General features: G+C 36.9%; 1 protein-coding gene across 5 annotated transcripts in view; it reads left to right on the top strand.

Annotated features, from left to right (window-relative positions):
* The window catches only part of tiam2a (TIAM Rac1 associated GEF 2a), a 94,592-nt gene that overhangs the window by 26,037 nt on the left and 47,103 nt on the right, over positions 1-21,452 (top strand). For 3 of the 5 annotated variants that reach the window (XM_052579835.1, XM_052579834.1, XM_052579837.1), the window contains exons 2-5: positions 13,638-13,722; positions 14,580-15,687; positions 19,942-20,422; positions 20,539-20,708. In XM_052579835.1, the coding sequence (XP_052435795.1) occupies positions 14,587-15,687; positions 19,942-20,422; positions 20,539-20,708 (1,752 nt within the window). In that variant the 5' untranslated portion in view covers positions 13,638-13,722; positions 14,580-14,586. Of the gene's footprint in view, positions 1-5,313; positions 5,627-13,637; positions 13,723-14,579; positions 15,688-19,941; positions 20,423-20,538; positions 20,709-21,452 lie in introns of those variants that run through there. The other 2 variants (XM_052579838.1, XM_052579836.1) reach the window with 2 other exon arrangements.

The raw sequence follows: 21,452 nt of genomic DNA, 5'->3' as shown, positions 1-21,452 counted from the left end.
TTTTGAACCAGGCTGTAAAGTTTTTTAACATGGGGAGTCTATGGGACTGACTCCCTTTTGCAGCCAGCCTGAAGCGGGCAGTGGATGAAATACAGTTTTAGTCACTTCCTTGTTGTCTTCACGAGAGAGAGAGCGAGAGGTTGCCGCTCGGTCTAGACTTATACTCCTTTGGTGTTTGGTTCACTGTTGTATATTTTACACACTCATCATGACCCACTGTAATTTGTGCTTCCCACAAAAATCCTGAACTACAGTTATTCTTGTCAGGTGTAAATGTAATTCTGCTATGCTGCATGTGTAACTGATATGTCAGCAAAGTACATCTGAATTTCAATGTTTATTTAGATTCATTTATCATGGGTCGCAAATACTTCATTGGAGCTGCTCATAAACCCGTTGTTTTTACTTAAGTTTGATTATGTCCCTTGTACCGGTGTGACTGTATACTGTGGCAAGCCTTTTATGTATCACACAATAATTAAGTCTCAACATTTAATGAAATTCCGCTTGGTCTTAAAGTCCATTTTGATTCAATGTATAAAACGAGTCCATTATATATTTTATGTTTTAAAGGAAAGTGTTTAATATAGGGCTGTACAGTATATACTGTATAACTGTGGAGTTATTAAAATATTGTGGTGACTATGGGTGAGAATACTGTACATAAGTTACTAATATGAGCAGCTGACTACACTATACATCATCCAAAAATGGTACCTTGAAGTGTACAACAGCTTATAACTGGGGCAGTACCTAAATGACCTTAAAGGGATACTCCACCCCAAAACAAAATTTTTTGTCATTAATCAATTACCCCAGTGTTGTTCCAAACCTGTAAAAGGTTTGTTTGTCTTTAAAAAAAAATTGTGTCTGCCAAGTAAGCCAGAAAAGTATGAAAAGCATCATAGGCAGAGGGTGAACCGACTCCAGGGTAAGGCTAAAAGCAGACAAATGTATTAACAGGGTGGCCACCACTAACGAAAGCGTGGCCTTTCCTTTTGGCCACCCCACTGAAAACTGCAATTTTTGTCTGTTTTTTTTCTTGACAAGAAACGGATTTATTTAGATGCAGAACCGCCGTATCTATCCACATCAAACCGGAGAATTTTCAGATGCACACTTGAGCTTCACCTCAGTGTCAGGCGCGAGTCAAGCGAGCGCAGAAAATCTACAGCAGCCAAATGAGCTTCAGTAGATCAAGTGTGAACTGCAGTCTGATGAGATATTGTTAGACTATTTGTCAGTAAAACACACTTGCCTGGTTGCTGGCCCCTCCCTGGCCACCCCTATGAAAAACATCCTGGCTCCGCCACTAGGGCTGGGTATTGTTTAAAATCTTTCGATCTGGTGCCAATTTCGATACCGGTTCCTAACGATACTTTTTTCGATACCATATGTTTTAAAATCCATTTCAACATCAACACAAATACATTAAATACAAAACTTCTATTTTTCACCTTAAAACAAATTCTGGTAACACTTCACACTCAGGATAACATTATTAATACAATTGGTTGTACTTTTTGGATAGGGGTGCGCCATTCAGGGGCGGACTGGGACCAAAAAGTGGCCCTGGACTTTCTGGCCCACAGCAGCCCACCACATCATAACGCAAATGCCCCTGTTTTGATGTCATTTATTAATTTACTATTTAAGTAAACAGTTTGGGGATTTTAACCAATAGGGCAACTGATCCTCCGTTGAAAAAAAAAAAGGACAGCAGCTGTTCATTTAGCGACTCCTAGTGAGCGATACATGCTCATCAAGACACAAACATTCTTCTAGAACTCACACTTTGCATTCAGTTAGCAGATCCATACGAATCATACATGAAATAGAAGTTTATAAACTCAAACGATAGCTTTATGTGCTTTACAGATGAACTTGAAGTCTTTATTCATTCGAGATGTTCAATAATAGAGGCTCGGTAATACAAGTTCATTACCCGATTAGTGAACCGATGATTCTTTTGAGTCAATCTTTTAAAATAATCATTTATTTTGTTTAACAAAACCAGTGTTTCACAAACTGGATAGATCTGAGGTCTAGGGCTCGCAAAATCGTTAGCCCCACGTCCCGGGTGCTATTGTGTTTTCCAGTCCCATGGGCTATCGTCTCTGCAAGTATTCTCGTAAACATAGTCGGTTATTTTCTAATTCGAAGTATACAGTGGCTTGCTGCTCAGAGAAGATCGCTGTACCGAATCTGTCTCTCTCTCTCTCTGTTTTTTAGACGACGTGAAAGGGGGCGTGTTTCAAGATACGCAATGGAGTAGACCAAACTAAACAAGGGAGGGTGGGCAAAACACTCATCCAAATAAATGCTTCAATAAATTGGTGGAATTACCGGATTTGGTTGCAATACTCTTAGCGCATATGTTGCACTATGCTGACTCGGCATCCACTTTTACAGAGTGTAGCCACACTTTAGACCTCTTTGGCATTGTAAAACGGAAACATTTTGAGAAAAAACAACTACTTTTGTGTTGTGTGACTGCGAGTATCTTCAGAAATCCTCCCCGTCACGTCATGTGGTGGTGGACAGCCAATCACGGCGAATTTAGGTCCTTACATGCACGTATGCTACAAGCTCACACAGACACAGCCGCTTGGCAAAAAATAATAATAATAATAAAAAAAACCCGCCCGCTTGCCTTTTGAAACCGAAATTTGGCACCAAACTATAAATAATTTTTTGATACTTATAGTATCTAATTTTTTCGTTTGATACCATAAAGGCATCAAAGTTCGGTACCAGCCCTATCCGCCACTGTGTAATAAATATCTTAAACGCATCTTTTTTGGCAAGAACCAGACATAGGTGTCATGTAGGGTTAATAATTTTTTTTTTTTTTAATGGGAAAAATTTTTATTAAATGAGATTTTAGGTTCTTATTAGAAAATTTAATAATAGCATCAGAAATGTATAATTAATGTTTCCTTTCCACGATTATTCAAACAGCGAATAAATTATATATGGAGAGTGACATTTTCACTAACATTGATCTATCACGAGTTTAAGCACTCTCAAGATTCAAGATTCAAGTTATTCTTATAGTTATTGTTTCGGCTGATTTTCTCAAAAAACAAAACAAAACTATCGTTATAATCACTAAAGCTGTATAAACTGTTAAATTAATCTCTTAGTACATACATCTGCGCTTTGTTGTTTATGATGAGGGAATTCCCAAGAGTTCAGAATTCAGTCAGCGAACGCACACACACTCAACAAAACTGATGAGTTTCAGTGAGGACTCATCTGAATGCTTCTGTTTTGCCGTTGCATTCCTAAACTCAACAGAATTATGTGTGATTGGTTAAAATGCGCAACACTGTAAAAACACCTAAAATAAAATAAGGCGCAACATGAGAAGATCTTAATTGAATTCCGCATTCGACACTATTCATATTCACTTTGTTAGCAACAGACGTAATAGATTATATTTGTTTGTGCAGGGGCATTTTTTTTTTTCAATTAAGTGGCATTATTGCCCCAAGTCCCCATACATGGCTAAGCCTTCCCCAGCCTTACACACGCTCCGCCTATGAAAAGCGTCGTCAGATCCGTGATCGTCATCCAAGTCCACATTTTATTGAACTAAAAAAGAAAATGGAGACTTCAATAGGTCTTTAAGTAAAAGGCCTTATCACATTGAATATCCTTGTTTTAGTTTTAGTGTATAAAAATGTATTGAAATTTTGCACAGCTGATGTTTTTATCCTCTGTTGTGCTGAAAGACCAGACTTACGATTAATGGCAGTCAGGATGGCCGTCCAGACCTTTCAATCTCTATTTGTTCAATTAAGGTTCCATATGCTGAAGCTAATAAAATCAATTGATCTATGAAGCTTGTGTTTGCCAATCTTAAGCTAAATAAAACTCATGGAAGTGAAGAAGAGTTCTTGCTCTTTGATGTTAGCTAGTGCACTTTTGATTGTACTGACAGATGCTGTTAATTTGCTTTGTGCACAGCCCAGTAAAGGACAAAATGTATTGTTCTGACTGTAATTAGCAGGATCATGTCTTTAGAATATGTATGACCTTGTGTCCCTAATCCCCACAAAGACATTCTCATTTCAAAGGCACCAGCTCACCATTCACAATAGCGACTCTTTATTGTCACCCTGATCCTCTTTACTCTTCGTGCTCTCTCTGTGTTGAACTAATCACCAGTCACTACATGAAGACATTTAAAACACGATCTACTAATTCAGATCATCCATTCGATGCTTATCTTCATGAAAATAGTAAATTGTGGAGGCTGTACAGAAATGTTGTATCTTATTTGCAATAAACAGAAGCTAAGGAAAAGTGTATGTTTTTGAATAAAGTCTTACTGAGCGTGTCATTACTAACATCACACTGCAGTATCCACAAAGATTTTTCATTTAATTCTGAATCAAAATATAACGCTAAAGAGGCTTAAACTGCTGTTTTTGTTGGCTTGACTTGGTAGATATTTTTAATTAAATATTACACGTTTCAGCCAGGTGTGATAAAGTGAATTAATTTATCAAATTAACAAGTTTCTGCAGCAACATGCTTTGTATCACTGCTCGCATTAAAAACTCACTGTAATTTTCTAGTTACCCCTTCTTCAATATCAAGTGTGGTCAAACCTAAAAGAGAGTGATTCCACAAAGTGAATAAATAAATAATTAAATAAAGCTGTCTTGCATATAATATAAGCTGTATTTCTTGGGTCACTAAGTTTCAAAAAAAGGTCACAAATTTAAATAAGATTTCAAATTGTCTTGTGGTGTTTTAATTACAAATGGCATTAGTTAATAAGTCAAAGAAACGAATATGAATATAGAATTGGACATTTTTGTTTTTAGGTATTTTTAGATCAGTTATAGCACTGCTCATAAAATATAAAGGATCCCTTTCATTTATATACACTTGCTTGGGATAAGTTTTGGCTTTTATTTATTTATTCATCCATTCATTAAGTTATAGCACCAACAAGTGGTATTTTCCAACAAACTTGTCTTGTTGGTGATCTTATTTTTGTATGCATTACATTGTGGTTTTCTTATTGAGACCGTTTGAATGAATGTTTTGTTTGATCTCAGATGAGAAGGAATGAAGAGTGTTTTGAGGGAGCAGGTTAGAATTGAGATTATGCCACCATAAAAAAGAAAACAAATAAACAAACAGTATGTATACTGACATCAAACCTCACTGTAATCAGATTTTGGGATTTGGTTCCCCATGGAGTTGAAAACGAATCCCGCTTTAACCCCTCCTCCTTTACCCGTCCTTCCCCCCTTTTTTCCATCTGCCCTTCCTCCTGTCCTCGTCTTTCAGGCGGGCTGGAGACTGCCCCTAAGTGTGGGGGTGATGGTGCTGTTCAGGGTCAGATAGCACTGTGGACATGGTAATATTCGGTTAGCGCTAAACCCCCAATGAAAACTACAGGGGATTTAGCTTCTTTCCTCAGCTTTGCCTGAAGAATGTGTGAGATGTAACTTCAGGTGCACTTCTCAAAGAGTTTATGCTACCTAAAAACAAGAAACACTGGCTTGTTTGCAGCAGGAGACATCAGTTTTTCCCCTCATGCCGGAGCAGAGGGAGTCACTCACAGCCTGGAAGGGAGTTTCCACGTGTGCGCGTGTGGTTTTGTGTAAGTCATTTTGTCTTGTTTAAGTATGTGTCTTTCTATGGGAACTGAGGTTGAGATCAGACAGACTGCATTCGTCTTGCATTTCAAAGCATTATAGATTAAAGCTTTTCCACAAAGGTAAGAGAAAGGTGTTTTTGTCTGTCTTTTTCATTCTTGCCTTTGTTGCCTCTAACTGGATTAAAGAGAGAGAAAAAAATGACTGCAGGTGTAGGCTTAGTGCCTTACTGCTGTTGCTGGGTAACTTTATCTTATTGCTGTCTGAATCATTGAAACTTCTTTGACTACAGTTTTAACATTTTAAACTAAAGCCTTCTGCACAGGGCAGGCATGTGATTGATTGAACTCTGGTCAGTGTGTTCAGATTGAAATTGTCAGTATGTTGGTTAGATTGAGATGGAAAATGTGCTTTTGGTGATGATCACAGAGTGTCAATATTAGTATTATGATGTTGAAATATTCCATCAGTTTACATTTGACAGGGTTGTCTTGAGTGCAGAGACGTATGGTCATTGAGACTTGGTCAATCCATCTGTACTGAGATTAGGAGAACCCATTCTGATCACTCACTTATTTAGGCCATAATGTAAAATAAAACATGAAGTATATTATAACTGTTGTCCACATTATTTCTTACGACAAATGTCTTTTATTTTTGAATATGATAGGCTTCTGGTGTCATTTGCTTCAGGTTAATGTAGCTGTACAAAAAACTTCCATCGTGCTGCGTGATATTGCGAACTGGCATTTGATATCATATCATTTTAATGTATTATCACAATCATAAACATATTGGTTTGTGGTGAAACTTCTTTATTCTAGTTATTAACCAATAGCAGGTCATGAATTCTTGGACATTAACATAAATTAGTTTACTTCTGTGGTGCAAAATAAGATGTGATTTTTGGATCTTGCATTCGTTCTTTTGGATCTATAGACATGACATTTCTGAATACGCTCATGTTTCGCTTCATGTATTTTTCAGTGAAGAATAAGTCATCTATAATGTTATTTTATTTTTAAAATAATAAGTTATTTTATCCCTTTTTAAATATTTATCTTTCATTTAGTCTTTAACTAAATGAAACCTAAACCTAACCCCAGAGTATTACGAGATGTTAGCAGGAGAAGACAACATACTCATGTTTATATTTTTTTATAGTTTCTTGAGTCAAGGAAGAGTTTGCAATATATTTCCTCCTCCACTAGAGAGAAACACTCGCAGTGGCTTGATGTGCTTAAACTGTCATAAGGACACATTCCTTTCATATATTACAAATTTGCACTTAATTAAATGCAGGTTAAGGCATTTATATGCCAGGTGAAATCAGTTGGAAAGTGTAAATTCGTTAACGATCAGCTGTTTATAACTAGGGCTGCACCCACACTTAAATTCTGTGCTGATACCAATGGCCATTTATTAACAACAGGAACCCAAAAATAATCCCAGTCTAGAAAAAAGAGAAAATGTTTGTAAACAACTCAATTGCAAATAGAGTAGTTTCCATAAAAACTCCTTACTCTGTTCTTTCTCAGCATCTGGAGAAAATGTTCAACTTTGGGTAAAACAACACACATCACTGACACTTTTTTTCCAGCTGTCCAATCGCAGTGGAGAAGGGGTTTTTCTAGTACTTGTACTAGAACTGAATGAAGGAAAAGTTAACATTGTTTGTCTCTTGAGTATTCATGTCTGTACTAGATGAATTGTTCGACTACCACTAATACTGCTATGAAAAATAATAATTTTTTACTAGAGCCAGAAGAATATGTTTTTTTGGGGGGCTGATACCGATATTAGGGAGTAAAAAAACACTGATATCGATATATCGGACAATATTCTTTATGTGTAGCCTATATTATAGTACAGTATAGTAAAAACATTTGGCAAATGAATAAGTCTATTGACTGGTAGTGTACATAGAATAATACAGTATATAGCCTACATAAACAGAATATATATACATAAACAAATTTTTTGCAATGATAATGAACTAAAATGTGGTGATCCAACACTTATAATGATGTGACAAACATAAGCCTATGGAGTAGGGATGGGAGATAAAACGCTAACGATATGCATCACGATAGACATGTAATCGATATCAATAAAAAATGTGTTCGATAAAACGTTAGATTTTTTTTTTCTTTGTCGGCAGAAACCAGAGGTTGCGAAGCAAGTTTGGTTGCATGAACAAAGGCACTCACTCTCTGGTAACCTAACAATGTAGGGAGTGACACGGTACCAGCCAATCATGTAACTGTTTGGTTTTGCCATACCTGGATAATCACACGAGCTGTCGCCACGTCATGATAGGTGCGCCTTATATTTTCCTGCTTTTTTGTCCTTTGCCAATCACACCTATGAATCAGAGGAAGGTTAAAGGATTAGTTCACCCCAATATGAAAATTTCCTAATCATTTACTCACCCTCAATGCCATCCAAGAAATCAGTGTCTTTCTTCATTGGAAAAAAAAAAATTCAGGATCATTGGAAAAAAATAAATTCAGGATTTTTTTTTTTTTTTCATATAATGGACTTCAATAGCAACCAACTCAGCTAGTTGCTATGGTTTCCTCAAAATTTTTTATTTCTTTTCCACTGAAGAAAGAAAGACATGGATATCTTGGATGGCATTGTGTAAAAATATTTGGAAATTTTCGTTTTGAGGTGAACTAATCCTTTAAGTTTAAAATACAAATGTTTAAATGTAATATATTTTTCTCCTGGTCCTTATTTTAAATAGTTCTTAAAAATATAAATAATTATCTATATCGACCGATATGAAAAACTTATATCGTGATATAGTTTTCAGCCTATTGTGTAGTGGAGGCAGGGTATTTAACAATTTAACAATAAAAATGTATTATTCAAATCTGACATCAGTGCACTTAACAGTTTACTTCAACTTCACTTCACTTATTATAAATAACTTAACACAAATAGAACAAAAAAATATAGCTTGAATTAAGAAATTAAACATTGTTGCTGCCACCTTCATGTTGTGATGCCACTGTGTTTTGTTGTGAAAGCAAAACTACTTTGTTTGCCCTTCCAGAGAGGACACAACTAGAAATCAGTGGTTAAGTTTGGTATATACAAAAATACAAAAATGGTGTGCACATCCCAAACAACCAAATAGGATGCAGGTGCAAGACAACTGAATGATATAATTAATCAAGCAACGTTTCGACCTTCAGGTCTTCATCAGGCAGATGATGAAGACCTGAAGGTCAAAACTTTGCTTGATTAAATTCCTCTGTAGCAGTAGTTTTCACTGTGCAGACTTCACTTCTTTATTTGTCTAAGTTGTATACAACACCGTACCTGAACAGTTCAGCCCAAATATTCAGATGTGTAAAGCTCATTTAACGGAGGACCATTTCCTGAACCTACAATGCCGGCTGTTCTGACTCACAGTCAGTAAGTTTTCTTATATAAATGATTTGCCACTAATGATGCAAACATAAATTCTGAACAGTGTAGAGTAGCACTTGTTGTCATTTCTCTGATCCCAAATGCAGACATGGTTTTATGTTTACATGGCGTGATGCAACTTAATGAATAAAAAGACCGTATAAGTCATTATAATTGATAATTATGACCCCACTGGATGCAACAAATGGCTCTTTTTTAATGGGTTTTATTGGTTTTGTCTTGTCGTGCCGGTGTTCTGACTGGGACATGCATCACAGTATGGTAAGGGGCATAACATTTCTGTCACACGTTTGAGGTATTCGGCCAATCACAATTCACTGGATAGATGGCCAATCAGTGTACTCCTCGCTTTTCAGAACGATGAGCTTTGTGAAAAACAATGCGTTTCAGAAAGGCGGGGCATAGAGGAGAAACAATAATGTGCAGTATGTGGAGAATTGTTTTTTAAATATTATACCGCATAAACACATTTCATTACAACAAATGTTCTTTTTAGCAACCTCATATGACCCCTTTAAAATAATGTTTGGTGAAGGGAAAAACGTGGACCTGGCCACCCTGTCTTAAGCGATTCATAGGGTCAAATAGAACCAGTTGTGTTTTCAGACAAATTAGACATTGTCTTTCTTTTGAGGTAGCTAAAGCTCTGATGCATGCTACAATCTTCTCTCACATGTCTTATTGTTTGACATGTTGGGGTCAAGCTGGTGAAACTGTTATTAAACCCTTGAAATCTCTATATAAACAGACATTAAAAATTTTAGATAAAAAACCTAACCATTTTGCTTCTTGTAGGATCATAGAGACGTATAATTTTTTAAACTTCAACAATTTTAGACTTTATTCAAGCATGTGTATGGTTCACAAAATTTTAAACGGTCTGGCTCCTTCTGTATTACGTGACTTTATTCATCCTCGCTGTGAAACGTTTGTGAGATCAAGCAGACGTTCTGCATTTGGACCACATATTTTACAGTGAAAGCCACTAATCAGTGGAATGCCCTACCAGAGGACATAAAAGGGTGTAAAACTCATGGTCTTTTTAAATTTAAGTTAAAATCTTTTTTAAAATCAAATCAACTATGTAACCACTAAGAATGTTGTAGATAAATTGACTGACTGATTTAGTTGTTTTACAGCCATTTATGGCCTTGACAGTATGTGTATGTATCTATTGTATTTTAACATATAGGTATTTTTGTGTTTTGTAAGTGTTGACCTGCCTGGGGACTACGGACGAAAATTAGCCTTTGGCTAAATCCGGTGCAATGCATGAAATGTGAATTTTATGTTAAAAATTGTGCATGGTCCCGTTATAAATAAATGAATGAATGAGTTTTTCCTTCCGTTTTTAAAAAAATATCTCAGTCCAAGTGAAAATGCAAACGCATGCTATGAAGCACTGTCAAGAGCATGCCAAACCAACAGGTGGCGATATAATCTCAATCATAAAGTCATGTTGGTCAATCAGAAGCCTGAAAAATTTTCTAGTAGGCAGAGATAACAGTTTAGGGCTCCGACGTCACAAGCCAAAAACTCCTGTGTCCTGAAATTTTATCCTGGCCATCAGATCTTCCTACCAGGGTTTGCTGCACATGTGCACATAAATAGTGCGTCCTTTACCTCATGCTAAACTACATCTAATTTATCTGCATTACTGTAAGGTTGGATTTTGGCTTATGATCGGTGTAGACTTTAATAAAACACAATGTAGTTGAGAAGTTGAAAAAAAAATTTTCCAAAATGTTTGGTTTCAGTGACCTGACACCGTATTTTTGTGTGGACGATTTAGTATTTTCTATGGCCAATCAGCATAGAAAAATCTACAGTTTTAATAATAACCACGTTCGTGTGGACAGAGCCTCAGATAGGGCCCCCGTTTTGCCCCCTTAAGGACAAAAGTGAAATGCTTTGCCTGCATCTACACGCTGTTCTCAGCTGCTGCTGTCAAGTCCTGGGGATGGTAATATGACGAGGGAGAACGTGAACAGGGCGCTGCACGTCTAATAATAAAGAATACTCTTATGTAACAGCAGGTCACGAAATGTGACAGAGAACGCTATGACTGGGTAGTGACAGTGTTGGAACTTGGACGCTCCATGTTCTACACATAAATGATGTGCCTTTGCATTGGAGTTTGGGAACACATCAACTGTGTTTTCAAGGTTTATCGCATGAACCTTTGGCATGTAAAGTTCTGTGTAAACCTTGTTCATTTTTTTTTAAGTCTTTATTGATTGTAAACCACATTTAGTAGTCACTGACATACTGTAATTTGTCTGCTTACTTTTTCTGCCTGATTTTTTTATTTATTTATGTTTTTGTCAGCTGTAACCACCTAATTGTAAACCGTACTGTTCTATTGTTTAAAAGGAAAATTATAATTTTAATTCACAGTTGCTTTACTGCAACAGGCTTGTTCTTCAAACTCAAACCTTTTATTTCACTCTGTGTGTAAATGCAATAAGCATTTTCCTTCCTGAGCTGTTTTGTAGCAAACACTTTAATTGGCATTGATGTTAAGCAGTGAAATGGGCGGTCACTGAGGGGAGATTTAGGCAAAGACAGATGTCCACTTAATTCCGGCCTTCAGTCTGGACCTATACGTTTCTTCCAGGGAGCCTCAGCATTACTAATACAACACTTGATTTGCTTGCTCAGGGTGTCTTTGAATTAAAGTTGAATGCAAGTTTGTTGAATGCAAGTTATATTTTTATTTTAAGGTGTCCTTGTTACAGTGTAATTATTGAGTAAGTAATATTAATTAACTACATGTCCTTTCTATATTTTTAGGGTTAGGAATAGCCTTTGACATATGGTTACTTGCATGTAATTGTGTATAATGTATTGTTACTTCAGTAGTAAGAAACAAGGACACGGTTAAATAAAGTGTTACCAAAAAAATCTTACTGACCTTAAACTTTTGAATGGTAGTTGTACATGTTATTTTTGAACTAAATTTGCAAAATGCAGTGTGTTTACCCTCAGCTCTCTGTAATTCTCCAGTGATCTCTGGAGTCACCTGATGAAATCACCTGATCTCTTCTCCTGCTAAAGCTAATTAGATTTAACCTCTCTTAACTATGTTACGACATCTCTTGGCTAGTTTTTTCTTGGAAATATGTTGTGTAGAACACTGTTTTCTTAAAGAGTTTACAGAAAAATAATGCTATGTGACCCTGGACCAAGTCTTTAATTCGTTGGGGTATATTTTTAGCAATAGCCCATAGTATGGGTCAAACATCATTAGGATAAAGATCATGTTAAAGGTGATTTTCTAAGTATTTTGATTTTTTACACCCTCAGATTGCAGATTTTCAAATAGTTTCATCTTGGCCAAATATTGTCCTATCATAACAAACCATACATCAATGGAAAACGTATTTATTCAGCTTCCAGATGATGTATACGTGATGTATAAATTGACCCTCATGACTGTTTTTTTGGTCAATTTTTTTATGCTCCACCAAATAAAGTCAAGTAGTCTTAGTCTCATATTTCATGTGGTCTTAATGGCATTAAAGTGATTAAAAAGCTGCATTTTCATTTTGGGTGGTTACAGACTGGGAGAGAACTGTAAAGATTTGAAGTCTGGTCAGTATGGTCCTGTGGATAGTAATTCTGACCACAGCTTTTAGTATCCAGCTTTTTTTAGCAGTGCAGACCAAAAATCTTGTTGGAATTTGTCTGTTAAAAATGTAAGCGAATGAAGTGAAATCTGTTGGGAAAATGTTCCCAACTGACTGAGCGAGATGTGAAAACTCAGCTCAGGAGAAAAAGTAGAAGGTTTCAAGAGGATATGGAGAGAATACGAGTGGCTCCTTCAGAAGTCACTGATTTAAAGGTTAAAATCAAAGGTTTTCTGAGGTTATTCTTTAAAGGGGTCTTGAATTGCCTCTTTAATTTTTTTTTTACTGTTCTCTGAGGTTCACTTATAATGTCATCAAGATTTTTAAATAAAAAAACATAATTTAGAAATATTAGGCTATTTTGCTGCCTTTTTTTGACTTCTCTTTTATCGTAAAGCTCTATTTGAATAGGTGTTGAATAGATTGAATAGATAGACATGACTGTCGGATCCAATATATAGTAGTCGACACAGCATTGTCTTTTAGTTTCAATATTTTAGAAAATCCTGTGTTGAATTGTGCCTTGTTTTCAAGTGAATCTGCTTTAAAATGAAGAGAACCAAGAAGTGAGATCTTATTGATGCAGTCTGGATCTTCATTAAAAGTAAAGTTCATTCACTCTTTCCTAACTTTGGGATCAGAAGAAAGGCAAAGCAAACACTGTTTTTTCCACAACTTGGAACTAGGCACAATATCCTGTTGTCTTTACAGCCATCTTTATCGTTTGTTTTTTGCGTAGACCTCTCTTAGCATTTGCATCTCTCGTAAACACTACATGTGCATATTGAATTGGTAGGAGGGGTTAAACAGACAGTGATGTCCATCTCCTGCTATGGAGGCGGTGCTTATGCAAACTATTACATCATTAAGTAGAACATTCCACAAGCTGTCATTTTGGTACAATGTCAATATCTTTCTAAGACCAGTATGCTTTTTCCCCCCACAGATAACCATAAAACAGTTGAAGTGAAACAGAAGGACAGAAGGGTGACTATGCAGACAACAAAGCCATAACAGGCCTAACTGCCTTGGTGAGTCTGTACTGTACACTACTGTATATCGCTGCCATGTGCCCTATGGATTGCTTTACTATGTACTTTACTGGACAATCTCAGTCACTTGTTGCAGACTCTTAACTAGACTCATGACTAAACAGAATCAAAATACACAGTATTCATAGTCCATAAGAACTGTATTTAAAACAGGGGTCTCTAAATCGGTTCCTTGAGGGCTACCTCCCAAACTTCAACCCGAGATTGGGAGATGAGAGGGGTCTGTATTGGAGAAAGCGTAATGGTTAACTTGGATCACATGTGCCTTAATAACCAATCACATTACAGCCTTGAGTTGTGCGACACTAGGAATGAATAAGAAGCGCAGTAAGCTCATTCACAAAAAGTCAGTGACTTTTCTTATAAAACTGAATTGTTATTGATGTAAGCTCTAAAAATTGTTAAATCCAAATGTATTGTTTAGAGTAAAACATGAAGATTAGCTAATAGACTCTCGATTGATTAAATAAGTTGTTTTTTCTAAAAAGCTGTTTATTAAGCGTAGTGAAGCACCCTCTGTTCTCCTTTCCCACATACTGCCAAAGCAGAAGCATTAGCATTAGCCATTACTTCGTTGCTTCAGTTCCAACCCTGCTCCAACACACCTGCCTGTAATTATTGAGCTACCCCAAACACATTGATTAGCTGCTTCACGTATGTTTGATTGGGGTTGGAACTGAACTCTGGGACTCTCTGGGACCTCAAGGAGCAGGGTTGGAGACTCCCGATTTAAAAGAATTAACATACTGTAGTTTTTACTTGGAGATCAATGATAAATTGTCTCCATAAGGGAAGCATTGCATGTCACTTACAGAATAATTTTCTTGCTCTTCTAGATCCGGGATGGGAAACTCTGAGAGCCATTATAGCGTCCAGTGTTCTAGAAGCAACAGTTGTATCATTCCTGGTAGACAGAAACCCTATTCTTTGAAGGGCCACTCTGCCAAAGAAGACAATTTATCACCTCTAGGCTTTTGGAATGCTGGTTCGGGATACTCTGGATTGAAGCCCACAAACATAGGTCATAGCTCCTCCCCATCAAAGAGCAACCGCACCTTTATGTCCCGCCAATATGACTACATCACCCATAAACTAAAGAGTGGGGCCAATAGTCAGTGGAATGGGGTTTCTGAGGACTTGTTGTCTGGTGGCTGCTTGACATTGCCTTCTGAAAATGGCTGCTTGTATGGTAGTCACAAGGAGAAAAGGAACCCTAATTATGGTATTAACACAATGAAGACACTAGAGAAAAGTCCCAGGCTTGCTGAAATTGAGGATCAGAGCAGCCCCAGGGTCGTTATAAAGAAAGATGGTAGTGTACGAGTAGAATTCAACAACAGTTCCAACAGCTCCATTATTTTGGATGATTGCACTGGACCAGTTCAGCTACTCAAGTTTTCTCCCACCTTAGATTCCAATTCTTGCTTATCTGGTGTAACACCATCATTAGAAGCCCATTTTGGAGCTCCACGACCAGTTGCCAGCTTCAAGAGCAGTAAAGGTAGCTCTCTGAGCTCAGATGGCTCCTTGTACGACTTGCCCTGGGGCACCAGTGTCGAAGTTAACGATTCAGACAATGGATCCCCTAACAGCCAAAGACAACGTTTTTCAAGAAAAGGGGGTTGTCTTGCTGAGCAGTTGCCTGCCATTACTACAGCTGACCTCTACAGGGATCCCAGAATTGCTGCCACCTTCCCCACTGTTAAGGATTTGCAGTTTTCAAATGACAGCCTTTTAAAGCATAGGTCCTCCTTTGTGTCTGTGATGGAGGAACTCTGGTCAGAGGTGGGCCCAGAGGAAAAGGAATATTCTTCCTTCACCTTGCCTAGCCGGAAACCAAAGCATTTTCTTGACAATAATGGAAAGAAAGTGTCCATCAGGAACAGATTTAGGCGTATTAGTGACTGGACTGGAAGTTTGACCAAAAAAAAGAGAAAGTTTCAGGTAAGGACAATTTTTTTGGTGGGTTTCTTATGTTTCATTTTCATTTAATTTTATTAAAAAAGTTGTATGATGTAATTGGATTTGAACCCTATGTGTCAACCCGTCTACAGTTCCTTTTTAAAAGCATTAGTGGTGCTTGTTTAGGCAAGCATTGCCATTACTGTTGCTCACTCTCAGTGCTAGGAATTGCAAAAAAACTGTATCTTTTATAAGATTTGTCAGTAAACAGGATTATCAAATGGTGTCTCTCTCTCTTTCTCCCTGTAACCTCACTGCTCATCTTTACTAAGCGAGTTATGAAAGTAAAATTGTGAACTCACAATGGCTGATTTTAATATTTCTGCTGTGGATGTGTATGATTCCTGAAGTTGTGTTGCTTGTTGAGGATAGTGTGATAGTACAAGCAATCTGACTTCATTTTCGCTTAGCCAGCAACAAAACGTTCAAGGGAAATGCTTAAGGACAAGATACGGATCAACACAGATTATTATTTTTATTTATTTTATCTCTTTTAGCCACATGCCTTATATCAGTGCAAGAGTGACTGATGAGAGAGTGTAAGCATCAGTCCGTTGGGTTATTGTGCAAGGTGATGATTGTTTTGCCAGGAACACATGTAGGGTACAATATTGAAATCTACACCATGCCGGTTCAATAAGACAAGGAACCCCTGGGGCTCTAACAAATGAATATCAGGATAGGATACATTGAAGCTGAAAAAATAGAAAAAATAAAATACATAAAAATGTTTAGGTTTAGTGCTCTGAAGATGACAGGGCGATGCATTCCTCACAAAGGCAGTGTCTGGCATTTGGTGGGTACCAAAAGAAAGCATGGGATAAATTCTGTTGTGTTGAAGAAAACAAGGAGTTGATTCATTAAAAATTGCATCGGAGGAAAACCAATGATGAGTACCTTATCTTATAAAATATATTTATAAAATATTATAAGTATTTCTGCTTTCTGTTTACATTTAAGTTTTAGTAGCTAATTGGCAATGTATCTTTTGAAGTCTTCTTTTGTGATTTCATGGGTGTGAAAATGTTTAACCATTAGTGAGTCATTCCTGTTGTTTGGCTTTTATGCTGCATTTAATGAGAAAGAGTTCAATACTCTTTGATGTTTTCTGTGGAGTCCGTGTCTGTTGTCTGTGGAAGGTTTCGCAAACAAGCATTACTCTGCTATTACTCACCTTAGACTTACAATATGATATGATACAGTCTATTTCTTCTTTAAGGAGTAATTTAAAGCAGCTGTGCTTTCTTCTGCTTACATCAGAAGAAAGCAGTGACTTATTTTTAAACTAAAGACATTTTAAGTAGTAATTTTTTGTAAAACAAAGGATGCAGTTATGAAATGTGTGTTTTTGAGTCTTTTCAGTTACCTTGTATTGTTTTATATCTGTGGGCATTCATGTCGCTGATGAATTTCATGCTAACATGCTAATAATGCTAATGAATTATAGCACAGTTTTTAACTGTAGACTGCAAATATCCAGAATGCCACTTTCAACTGTGAATGTTTGAATGAACCCAGTGATCAGATGGTTTTAGTTACATTTTCTTAATTTCTTTACTTTGTGACTAGAGGACGTGGAAGTGTTAAGTCTGAGTGGTATTAGTGAAACAGGACTTCTAAAGACCCTGCTAATACCTCATTAAAACTTCTTTGTGGATTTCTCCCCAGTATGATGATCAGAATTCTATTTATTATATAAAGGCTAGAGAATGGCATTCCTTAAAATTGAAAAAAGTTCTGGCACAAAATTCCTGGAAATTGTGCTCTTTTATACTAATTACTGTGACATGAGCTGAAACAAGATTATATTATATTATAGGGAATGAAAGATAGGTCATTTTATTTAGTCATCCACTTTCCAATGTATGATCTAGGGTCTCATTTATAAAACTATCTTTAGATTTCATCCTAAAAGTGTACGTAGGCACAAAAGCTAGATTTTGCGTACGCCAGAACCTGTGCAAAAATCCCTTTTATAAATCTCAGTCAGAGGAAGATTGTGCGTACGTGCTTCTCCACCCCAACTCCTCCCCAAATCACCATATATGGAGCTTACAAGGCCTAGTTTTACTATGAATTACCTTATCTGCATATCATTTCTATGCATATTCCCATCCACGTGACACCATATTTTTAGTCTATATTTATTGCAGTGTAAATAGAATTTCTTACTCGGCGAGTCACTGAGAAAGTAGCCTATTTTAAAAAGAAAACATGCTAATTATAATCTTCAAGTTGTGTCCTTCAAATACAGTGGCATTTTTCATAATGTTGTAGAGATGACTTCACACGTCATCAACACCTCCGTGCATCTGAAGTTGTACAGTAAGATATTATCATCAGACCTATTCAAATTGGACAATGGAACATAAAACATCAAATATTTTCGCATTGCATGAGATCTGCAGTTTAGTTTAAAGGTGAATTATTGTGCATCTATAGCACTCCTCGCTGTCTTTAAAACAGCATGCCACAAGAATAGTGATCAATTCCACTAAATATGTCTAAAAATTCATATAATTTTTGTTTAACTTCTGCATAATTACTTTATGTATTTTCAGTGCTATTAACTTCACTGAAAATCAGATCACATTTTATGAGAATTTTGTGCTGTCAGGTTTATCATAATCACAACTGGGAAACCAAAAATGTATTATTATTATGAAGATACACACCGTCCAACTGCTAGATCCCTGGTAATCACTGGACGGCTTCAAAGTGGATATGCATACTCATGTGACTATGTAACTAGTAAGCAGTTATTGTTGAGAAATATTGAAGTTTACATTCAGATCTCCACTGAGTGCTGGACATCAGCTGTAGTTTTACACAGAGTGTTGTTGGCACATCTGAACCCTTGTGTAATTAGTGTCAGCTGCTGGATATGTGTAGACATTGAAGAAAGATGCTCGAGAAGGGCCCTCATACTCCGATTTCTTTTGAAGTGCACTCCTCGCTGCGAGCAGAAGGGAATCGATGCTCTTCATGAATTTTTCTAACGATACTCCTTTAAAGAACACACTGTGCATTCCATGGTGAATGAGGAATGAGGTAAAGAGGTGTCCATGGCTTTCATTTTACATAATTTTGTGTAGCATTATGCCGATTAAATTTGTGCTTACACTCAAACAAAAGCAATAACTGACTTTTATTATTTTGGGTAACACTTTATTTTGATAGTCCACTTTAGACATTCTACTAGCAGTAAGTAACTTTGCAACTACATGTCAACTAGCAGTTAGTAGAGTCTTAGCAGACTGTCTGCTTAATATCTTCTAACACTTTCTTTGTCAACTAACTGTCAACTTATACTAAGCCTAAACCTACCCCTAACACTAACCCTAAACCTACCCTAACAGTCTACTCTGAGAGTTAGTAGACATGTAGTTGCAAAGTCCTGAGATTTAGATGATATGTAGTTGACATGTAGCTACAAAGTTACTTATAGTCAGTAGAATGTCTAAAGTGGACTGTCGAAATAAAGTGTAACCTTATTTTGTTTTACTTTTCATATTAGAGACTGTGGCTAAGGCATTATTGTTGCTCAAGTTTCTGTCCCTAACTATTAAAGTACCTTGTTGCATATCTTTTGTGATCCTGGACCACAAAAACAGTATGCTGAAAGTAGCACAGGTATATTTGTAGCATTAGCCAATAATATATTGTATGGGTCAAAATGATCCATTTTTCTTTTTTTTTCTCTTTAGATTTTTTTTTTTACTCTCAGATTCCATATTTTCAAACAGTAATCTCTCCTAACAAACCAAACATCAACGGAAAGCTTATTTATTTAGCTTTCAAGTGATGTACAAATCTAAAAAAAAAAAACAAAAAAAAACTGACCCTAATGACTGATTTTGTTGTCCAGGGTCACAGTTATTGCATAAAATGTGTGCTATGACCTGAGATATTAAACTCCATAAGCAGTAGCACAAATGGTGTTAGTTATATTTAAAAGTCTCAAACCATTCATATTTGCAATGGTCTCAGTTGAATAAATGAATAAATAAAAATCACATAGACTTGTGTTGAAGGAGTTGAAGGAATAGTGCTAAAAACTAACTTGGAACACCAAGAAACGAATAGCAACAAAACACTTGGAACTTTAGCATTAATGAGCAATGTTTGCATTTTCTTTTGAATATCAAAAAATAAGAAATAAATATTCAAGTAAACATAAAATCAACACAAATATAACCTCAGTCTTACAATATTTCTCCTTTGCTGTTGTTGTAGGAGCCGGGATATAGTGATCCTGTCGACTGCTTTGATAGTGGAGTGGATGGCCTCACTGCTGATACCAGTTCTCCCTCTCAGGTCTCCAGCTTTCTGACCGTTCCTAACGGCATACCTCAAGCCCGCTCTCACTCTCTGTCACTGAATACCCGCAGCGGCTCTGCCGGTGCCCTTCATTTGGGTACTGATGTATTGCGGCAGAACATTTACAAGAACTTCATGAGGGAGCTGAAGACCGGGCGGCCTCCAGCAGAAGGTGGACGAGAAGATTGGCGCGAGAGCTCCTCAGAAGAAACAGAGTGCAGTAGTCAAGAAGTCCTCGGGTGTCTAGAGCAGCTGGATTTGCTGTTTGACAAAGAAAAGGGTGTCGTTAGGCGGGCCGGATGGCTCTCTTTCAAGCCCTTGCTCACTGTACACAAGGACCGCAAATTAGAGTTGGTGGGCCGTCGAAAATGGAAACAATTCTGGGTCACTCTAAAGGGTAAGCCAGCCATGATTCGAGTGATTTACTGTGCCACTCACCTTTTTGCAGTAAGAACACACCATGACTGCTTAAAGTGATCAGTGATGACCAAATTATTTATTTTTTTCTTGTAGGCTGCACAATGCTGTTCTATGAGACCTATGGAAAAGCCTCTTCAGAGCCAGAGTCTCCCTGCTATGCCTTGATAGCAGAGGATGGTGTAGTCCAGGCAGTTCCTGAGCACCCCAAGAAAGAGAACGTGTTCTGCCTCAGCAACACCTATGGCGATGTCTACCTTTTTCAGGTAAGTTGAAAACCTAAACCCCTTCGCACTGAAAGAATAAGCAGAGCTGCACATAAGCTGCATGTATACAGAACGGAAACAGTTGATTGGGTATTCCTCCGGTCACTGTCAGCAGTGTAAGCTTCTGTCATCTAAGTGTAGTTTAATATATGATAAAACACTCATACTTTAAATTAGTATAACAAATTGTTAAACTTTTGTTGTTTGCAACTCAAGTGTGTTTTTGTTTGATTAATGTGACTTAATGTGAAATGTTAAGTCAACTATTTGTCACTCGCTTGCTGTTGTAAAACTGAATGGTGCAGAAAACATGAAGATTGATTAGTTATGGATGCATGCATATGGATTTTTCTTTGCTTTTTCTAAATGTAAGCAACTGCCATTTTTATGTTCTAAAGCCAATAAAATGACTACAATTTGTGGCTTAGTCAACCAGACAATCTGTTGATTCCACATGCTGGTAAGTGCAGTGTTATAGAAGTTAGTATTAAATAAAAAATAAAAAACATAGTACACATTACTTGTCAATAAAGCGATATGAACGACCTGATGATAACAAGTATGACCGTAACTGGATAGCTCACCCAAAAATGAAAATTCTGTCATCATTTACTCAATCTCAAGTTGTTCCAATTTCTTCTGCCGAAAACAAAAGAAGATATTTTGAAGTATGTGATTAACTAGACAGTTATTGAGCCCCATTTTGTAGTATTTTTTTCCCCTTGCTCTAGAAGTCTATGGGAC

Source organism: Carassius gibelio, chromosome B17, assembly GCF_023724105.1.
Source record: "Carassius gibelio isolate Cgi1373 ecotype wild population from Czech Republic chromosome B17, carGib1.2-hapl.c, whole genome shotgun sequence".
Lineage (NCBI taxonomy): Eukaryota > Metazoa > Chordata > Actinopteri > Cypriniformes > Cyprinidae > Carassius > Carassius gibelio.
This window is presented reverse-complemented; position numbering and strand designations above follow the sequence as displayed.